The 9,431-nt window shown below is 40.9% G+C and overlaps 1 protein-coding gene across 1 annotated transcript; it reads right to left on the reverse strand.

Annotated features, from left to right (window-relative positions):
• Positions 1 to 969: 969 nt before the first annotated feature.
• Positions 970 to 6,274, reverse strand: LOC143280208 (dnaJ homolog subfamily B member 1-like). The gene has a single exon (XM_076584830.1). The coding sequence runs from the start codon at positions 6,140 to 6,142 to the stop codon at positions 5,087 to 5,089; it is 1,056 nt and encodes a 351-aa protein (XP_076440945.1). The 5' UTR covers positions 6,143 to 6,274; the 3' UTR covers positions 970 to 5,086.
• Positions 6,275 to 9,431: the final 3,157 nt, after the last annotated feature.

Genomic DNA, 9,431 nt, shown 5'->3' on the forward strand with positions numbered 1-9,431 from the left:
TGGAAAACAAAACCAAAAATGATCTCCAACTGACTTTTTTCAAACAAAGTGACAACAGACTGATGACTGTCCAATAAAATCTTCCAACATAGGTGAAGTATTAGGTGAAGTATATGCCTATTAACAGTGTGACATCTTGAAGTCAATTAAGCAAATGTGGAAAACAAATCCAAAAATGATCTCCAACACATGTTCAACACATTCATTGTTTAATAAAAATTCTTCCAACAGAGGTGAAATTCTTCCAACAAAAGTGAAGAGGGAGAACCGGGTTTTTCACCCTTTCCTCTCTGGTCTACGAATCTGTGTCGAGTCTATGTCATAAATCTGTCATTGTGGGATTTGTCCATCACGCTTATGTCTTAAGTCTCCTAATCTTGCTACCTGTCTCTCTGAATAAAATATGGTTCTCTGTGACAACTACAGAGTGAGGTCTTCTTATAACAAGAATGCTGTTGCCTATGTAGGTGTGCTGAAGTATGGAGGAGAAAGGTATAAAAACTGGAGCGTTTTGAGTGTTAACTATTTTCAGTACTTATGGTGAGGCAAGTCAAACAGTATGTGGCAATGACAACTTTTACATAATGTATTTATTTGCATGAATAACATTTCCTTGTCTATAATTTGTTCAAGAAAGTTTCTAAAGTAACAGCATGAAAACCGAGTAGCAGTCACTTTCAAATTTGGCAATTTCTTTAGAATACATTTTTTTTTAAAAACAACCACCAAAACCTCATCAATTTAAAAAAAAAAATCATAATGCATAAAAAGTTCCAAATCAACTGATCAAATTTGAAAATGAAACGGACATAAAATTTAATATAATTTATAAAGTCACCAAATAATACCTACACAAACTGTGATATTAGAAATTACTTTTAAATTTAAGTCTAATAAATAGCCCAATCTATATGTTAAACACACCTGACTCAATATATATACTTTTAAGTGTTGTAAACAGCCCCAACAATACATCAGTATAAATTCTACACACATTCTAACAATTAAACATCATCACTCTGCTGGGCGTGTGCGACTGGCTGGTTGAGAAATAGTGATCAGGAAAAATAGTTCTTTTTTTCCACCTGGGTATACAGGAACAATCACAATATTTATTACCATTCTGTTATGCAGGTCAGGAAGATCTCACAGACTTTACGATCTAAAGAATGGACAGTATCTGCAGGGGCAACAATTATCTAGTTTCTTTAACAAACACATGTAAACTGGTGGAGACTTTGTCAATACAGTACTTAAGGATTCACTGAGTACTGCCCAAAAATGTGAAAAATATAAATCATCGACGTTTGAGTGACTCACTAATGGTCAGAAAACATGAAAATAAACTGCACAGACTTTCTTAAAAAACCAGCATTGTGCTGAAAGTTGGCATGGACTAATGGTGAGTAGAAAACTATATCAAACCTTGACGGGTGCAATAGCCGAATGGTTGACGCATTGGACTTTCAATCTGAGGGTCCCGGGTTCTAATCTCAAATACGCATGTTAAAGATCCTGTAATCCGTGTCAGCATTCGGTGGGTTATGGAAACAAGAACATACCCAGCATGCACACCCCCGAAAATACATACGAGTGAACATGGGAGCTGCAACCCACAACGCAGATGAGAAGAAGAAATCAAACCAAAAGCAGATTTCTTCTCATTTGGATGACGGAAAATTTTATATTTAAAAAAAGAGGAAAAAAGGCAGTGTCGCAATACTGTTACTTCCTTTCATACCGATCACAAGTCCTTTTTATCCAACTGCATAAAATTCTCTCTTGAACAGTGAAGTCTGTACAGTCACTTCGGCTGCTGGTGTGAATAAACAAGATGTGCAAGATCAAGATCACTGTTCTATTCTTTGCCTGAATAATCAAGATGTGCACGATCAACATCACTGTTCTTTTCTTTGCCTACTGTGAAATACTCAAATAGTATAAATTTACACGTGAGAATTATACACACTGCAGGAAAAAGGACCTATGAAAAAAGGCATATTGTTGCCACACTGCCTTTTTCATAATTCTAACTGTCCGAAAGTTGTCCCTGGCAAAATGATACTGGATATTCCACAATAAATAATGTATAATAGCTGATATAAAAAAAAACATAGGACAAAAAAGGCAAAAAAATTACACAAGTTAAAATCAACAGTGTTACTGTTTCAGGACAAAATTAGTACAATAAAATCCAGAGTATGAGTAAATATTACAATAACTTCAGACCTTTAATTTTAGTAGCATTCATTCTCATCCCTGTCAATCACTGTACATAGTTCTATATTTTTTTCCCTGATGCAGAGGTTGGGGGAGGAGGGGTGGGTTGGGATCTGCTGTAAATATTTTGTTCTGGTTTGGTAAGCACTGATCTATACGGTGGTAGTCCCCTGTTGTTATTTTAATTTCAAAAGCAAAGTGCCAGGCAAATAGAAAACAGCATGAACGATGCATTGATAATAATACAAGTAATACTATAAACTACTGATTATATTCTCAATTTCATTTTCTTTCTCATTCACTCATGCACACACACAAATCAAGCACAGTCTTAATTCACCTACTCAAAAATGCACACACACATGGACACAGGAATGTTATTTTCATTTACTTTATTGCAAACAGGCACTAAAATTTTGCGAATGACAAAGGTAACCGCATCTTCTTCAGAACCTTGCCCGCAAACCAAAATGAATATATCTGGGATAGATTCTCTTGTACCCTTTTAATTTATACAGTTTTGTACAGCCTTTTAGTTTATCTTACAGCCACATACATCCACAATCATACATATATCATATATCTTCTATGAATTTTATAAACATTTATAAAGACACATGACACATGCCTCCTGAAATACAGAAAACAGAAAGTTTGTCTTAATCTTACATACTTTGACTTCTCCAATTATTTACATCACCAGTAACCATACAGTAAGCCTACAAGTACATTGTGGAGGTTACAGGTTATAACATCAACAAAAACAAAACAAAAAAAACACCAAAAAAATCCAGTCACCAACGGTAAATTAAGTTGACACATTACAGACTGAATGAGATTTCCACCCGACACACTCACTTCCATCACATTCAAACCAAATTTAGACAATGATTCCAACCACATAATTACAGTCATAACATCACATCACAATCTGCTTGTTCATCTCGATCACTAGTTTCAGTCGCGTAAAAAAAAAACCCATTCGTTGTCTTGTCTTTCTCAAGACTACCCATGGCATTACTTTTTTTCTGTATATATATATATAGATCAGTTATCTATCATTTGGGGACAATTCTGAAATAATTTAGAAATAAAAGGAGGTATGCTACATCTCAATCAATAAAATAAAAATAAAGGGACACTTGAAGCATTTTGATTTCTCTTCAGTCCAAATAAATGGTTTTCAATGGCAAATCATGTAAACTGCAAACTAAAACTAGTAAAAGAACGAGATTTTACTTTCTCAGATGAAAAAAAGCAACAACCTCAACATCAAACACAGGCAGGTAGACAAAAGTCAATCATGCGTAACGATCATGTTTCTTCTGTTCAATTCATGTTGATGCTTATTCTCAACATTTATCAACTGGAACACAACCACTTTGAAGCTGTACACACTCACTCATAAGCACCAGAAAGTCAATCATGTACAGAAACTGCTGGTAGTATCTCAACTGAAATTTCTCTCTCATGTGTCACCAAGAGAAAAAACTTTTGGGAGGCAGGTGTGGAGTAAAAATGTTAGCTGAGGTGAGTCAGCTTGGTCTAAAAATAGTAAAGTTGATTATCTCAGGCTTAACTGCACTGAGACCATAAAAAGAAGAGAGAAAACACACACACACACACAAAACCAACAAAAAACAAACAAAAAAACGCACACACAAAAACCTCCTCTTTTGTGTCTGTGTGTGCTTGTATATATATGTGTGTGCTTGTATACATGTTCAGCTCTCTCCAAACCAGTAGTTAGTAGATGAAGTAAACACTCCCAAAACCTGGCCCAGTTCTACATCCCTCCTCTATTACAAGTTGCCATGTTGTGAGGTGAACTTGGCAGCAAGCCTAACAGAGGCAGTGTTTTTCTTAAAGCTGGCATCTCAGCCAGTGAGTCACTACTGCATAGCATCATCACAATGACTAACTGTAGAGGGATGAAGGAACAGTTTGTGTAGGAGGAAAGAGGAGATGGGAGAAGAGCGTATGCTTAACTATGTAACTATCACTATGTTTGTATTCCAACACCAGAGTTTTATGAAACCACACTGTTCTCCAATTAGTTAACAAACAATTATATATATTAAAAAAATATATATATAAAAAAAATTGAAAGACATGTGAGCCCCTGTCTTACTGGTCTCACAGAGGGTTTCAGCATCTGAAATTACTTCAGATAATATAGATATGAAAATCAAAGGCACATACAGAGTCAGTCGCTTTGAAATAAAGTTAATCAACTGAATACAAAGGAGTGACATTAATCACTGGTTAACATAATAAGCAATGCACTTTAAATAAATGGGAAATCAGTTTAGACAAATGCACACTTCTTTTTCTTTACAAAAAACATATTGCCCAAGTATTGAGGTAAACAAGCAGTGTATTTCTTTTCACACCAATCAATTTACTTTCAACAACTTAAAAAAAAAAAACGTAATATTTTTTTTCAATGCAAATACTGACACATTTATAAATAAGTAAAATGACTAACTATTCAACAGCATTTGGAAAAAAAAAAAAAACCCCACTAAGGTAACCGTCAAAATGTCCAGTTACGGTGGCACTGTTAATGAAGCAGTTTCAAATGTTTTTCTTACACAGCCATGGTTCAAATGAACATGCATATTTTTTTCTGGGATTCATTTCACCAAACTGCACATGTTCACATCACATTCAGCACATCTGCAACACTGGTTTAGTATTTCAATCACAGCAATGATCCAACAGACTAAACAAGTCAAGTAATGAGCAAATAAAAAGAATATCTATACCCAGACCATATTTTTTTCCACTTTTGCTTTGAAGAGAAGCATGTTACAACCAAGGTATCTTAGTTTTCACTGCCTGCTGTGCACCATTTATCTAATATCTATGAAGAAGGTATACAATCCCTCAAGATGTCTTTGGCACCAGGTGGAATCTTATCAGGAAATCTGATGTCAAACTCGATTATGAGATCCCCCTTTTTCATGGGCTGCTTGGCAAAAGGTAAGCCCTCACCTTGGATGCGGCGCTGAGAACCTGGTTTGATGATGTCACTCAAAGTGAGGGGGATCTTGCGCCCTCCTAGCGTGGGTACACTGATGGTAGTTCCACACAAGGCATCACGCAACGTGATCTTGGCCTTATAACGAATGTCCTGCCCTTCCCGTGTGAAGGTGGGATGGGGCTTGTCTTTAATCACAAACACAATGTCTGCTGGGATGTTGTTTGGGGTCTGATCCCCCTCTTTGGGAAAGGTGATTTTGGTGCCAGACTTCCAGCCTGGCTTGACGTCTATCTGCAAGATCTTGTCCTCCACTCGTGTAGAGCGTCCATCTGGATTGAGAACCTTGCGCGTGATTTTCAGTTTTTTGGTGGTACCTGTGAGCACCTCTTCCAGAGATACCTGCAAGTCCTTCACCACGGCGGGGTCCTGGTGTTTGCGACGACCCGCTGGTTGACGGCCGAAGCTCGTGGATGGTCCGCGGCCAAACTGAGCAAAGGGATCATCGTCGACGTCCATCTGATCATCACCTGCTGAATGTCCGAAATGGAACATATTTCCACGCGTGTTTCCCATGCCAAAAAAGCTGCCAAAGGGATTTTCATCACCAAAAAACATGCGGAAAGTTTCGTGCGGGTCTCCTGTGAAGGTGTACTGGTACGAACCTCCCGCACCAGGGTTGAAGCCTGCGGTGCCACCACCAGGCGGTGCACCGCCTTTCAGTCCTTCTTCACCATACCTGTCGAAGACCTCCCGCTTCTTGGGGTCACTCAACACATCGTAAGCTTCAGCAATCTCCTTGAACTTCTCTTCAGCTCCTGGGGACTTGTTCTTGTCGGGGTGGTACTTCAGAGCCATTTTGCGATAGGCTTTCTTCAAGTCATCTTCCGAGGCGTCCTTGGACACGCCGAGAATTTTATAATAGTCTTTCCCCATCATCAATGATGCAGTGAGTTTTTAAACACCAAACTGTTATGAAGAAATGCTTCTGGGAGCGCACAAGTTTGGAAGCAGTCCTCGTCTCAACGGAACTGTTGCTTGACTGCGGAGAAGACGTCACTGCCCCCGAGATATAATCCACCGGAAGTGACTCACGAACCTTCCCGAACAAACCCGAACGTTCTGGAACTCGGAAATTTCCGTCCTATTCCACCAATCAGATTGTGCGATATTCTTGGCGCAATGTGCGTCACAAGGTGCAAAAGCAGACGATTCCCCCACACCCCCCGAAGTGTTTTGGGAAAGACGAATGGAGAAACTGTATGTACGAGTCACTTCAGTTGTGATATCGAGACGTATAAATTTTACATGGACATTATGATAAGAATAACACAGAATGTTTTTTATTCTAAACAACAGGACTCATACCAGGAAAACCCCACTAAAACTGACTAGAACATTCACCAAATCAACCCCTTTTTTTTGCTTGATTAAAGAAATTTTTTTTATCAATATGTTTGATAGTCGCGTGTCCGACTATGACCACGGCTTACAGGAGAGGAGGCATCTGCTGTCATGACAATCCGGACCGTAAAATTTGATTTTAGTTGAGAGTGTCGTGCCCCAGTTAATCCCCCATCCGAGTCTCGGCCAAGAGGGTTTTTAGGACAGTCGAAGTAGGGACGGTTCCCAGATGCCGACGAACCACCAATTTATGAGGCTGCAGCACTAAGACTGAAGTCAGTGCAATAGCTTCCCAATTCCAGAGTCATAGTCCTTCACAAAAGACGAAGCTGCAAATGGCTTCGTAGAGAAACCATTTATCATACAGCTCTCACCGTTCCTACCGTTGGCCCAAATTTTTATTTAGTTGATTGTGCATGTATATTTGTAACGCTGTACTGTCGTGTGTGCGTCGAACGTATGCATTCCTATATATGAGTACGTGTATGTTTGTATTGTACGTACGAGTTTGTATGCGCATATCATATATGTTTATTGTGCATCAGTGATTGTGACTGAGGACTGAGAGTGTTTCGTATGCGTGCCCGCCGTGTGTGTGTGTGAATTGTAAAGCGCTTTTAATCAGTTGTGCAATGAGGAAAGCGCTGATAAATGTCAAGTTATATTATTATTTTCTTTTTTAAGAATACTAACAGCTAAGTAAACCACTGACACAAAGCACAACTCCTACACATGTTACCACAGCTACTAACAAATCAAACATGTGTTCCATAACACTTGCTGTTACCCCATGTGCACACACACATGAAAAACCCTCAACACACTCTGACAATGTGTTAGCCTATAGATCTGTTCAGTTCACACTGAACCAACACCACCTACTATACAAAACAAGTAAGTAATACATAAAAAAATACAGAACAAGATATCTGTAACCAAATAGGAGGGGGGGGGGGACTCAAAAGATTTAGGCCAGTCCTTCTCTCAGTGGGGAACTCTCACACATTAACCCCTTTTCTTTCCACAAGCCACAAGATCAACTTAAACTGGCTGTTCACTGACACAATCATAGTTTCCCAACATAACTAAGTTATCAACATAACATAAAACCATTACAAGTCATGTACTCACAGCCCAACAGGGATTTCCTTGTTCCTCACATCACTGATCAGGAGGAATGTGGCAGAATGGTTAAGACGCTCAGCTGCCAATACAGAGAGTCCGTGAGGGTGTGGGTTCGAATCCCGCTCTCGCCCTTTCTCCCAAGTTTGACTGGAAAATCAAACTGAGCGTCTAGTCTGTCGGATGAGACGATAAACCGAGGTCCCGTGTGCAGCACGCACTTGGCGCACTGAAAAAGAACCCATGGCAACGAGAGTGTTGTCCTCTGGCGAAATTACGTAAAATGAAATCCACTTTCATAGGTACACAAATATGTAAGCATGCACTCAAGGCCTGACTAAGCGCGTTGGGTTATGCTGCTGGTCAGGCATCTGCTCAACAGATGTGGTGTAGCGTGTATGGATTTGTCTGAACGCAGTGACGCCTCCTTGAGAAAGTGAAAGTGAAACTGAAACTGATCAGTCAGTCACCCTGTGTCAGTCAGTTCTTCTGGGAGACAGCTGAGAACTGGCTGTGCTGACTGGTTTTATCCCTTCCCCCAACATACTGTGTATAATAATGCAAGCTACAACACTCCCCAATTGGATGAACCAAAGTAACCAATCTTGGCTGGTCTTGGAGTTGAGAGACTGATTGACATATCCGCTATTCCTATGTTGGTTTCCTCTTTCAACGCGGTTTGATCTGATTCGCCAACAAAACCTGCTTGTGTATACACTGTGACGCCAAGTCTAACATTTAACGTCACAAAGAGAAGGGGGGAGGTGGGGGGGGTGTGTGTGAGGAAGACACAACATCAGAGCATCATGCCGACCGGGTCGAGGATAGATTTTGCATAAATTCCCCCTAGCTTCATCCCGAAGTCCTGCCATCTACGTCGGCTGCGTTCATGGAAGGGGAGATGGGGAACGACTTGAAAGACAGGCCGCCACACGGGATGTTCTTCTCAGCACGGGGATTGCGGCAGACATCACGTAACTGCACGTGTTCCTATAGCTGGGGCGGGTGACGCGGCGTCTCTGACCAAAGAGGGCCGACTAGGGAGTGGGGTGAGGAGGTGGGTGGAAAGAGGGAGTGTGGCGCGGTGTCGGCGCGACCTCAAAGACTGGACTTTGGATGGAGCGGGAAGGGAGATAAGAAGGGGGGGGGGGGGGGGGGACGAAGGGGTGGGGAGGGAAGGGGGACAGAGTGCAGGTGGTGGGGGGTGACACTGCTGGCACACTATAACATATGTTTGATGGTAAGAGGGTTGTTTTTGTTTTTGTGGATGGGGTTGTGTGCGTTTGGTGGTAGGGGTTGTTCGTTTGTGTGGTTGGGGTTGTCAGTGTGTGTTTGATGGTAGGGGGTTGTTAGTGTGGTTGGTGTGTATGGGGTTGTGTGTGTTGCTGTTGTAATGGGGATGTATTGGTATGATTTGGGGGTTGTGTGTTTGTAATGTTGACTGCTTGTGCTGACTGTGGTTGTGCTGTGGTGTAGGGGTTAGGTTTTGTTAGTTTTGCCTTATGAGGATTGTTTGTGTGGTTTGTGGGTTTTGCGTTTCGTTGTTGCTAAGGGTTCTGCTTTTTTGTGTTGGTGGTGTTGTTGCAGTGTTTGTGGTGGTGGTGTTGGTAATTTTTTTTTTATGGTGTGGCCGACGGCAAAGGAGGAAGAGAGCCCGGCGAGAGGGGGAGCGCCGAGCCCCCCCCTCCCCCCCACCCCGCCC

Source organism: Babylonia areolata, chromosome 3, assembly GCF_041734735.1.
Source record: "Babylonia areolata isolate BAREFJ2019XMU chromosome 3, ASM4173473v1, whole genome shotgun sequence".
In the NCBI taxonomy this organism is placed as follows: domain Eukaryota; kingdom Metazoa; phylum Mollusca; class Gastropoda; order Neogastropoda; family Buccinidae; genus Babylonia; species Babylonia areolata.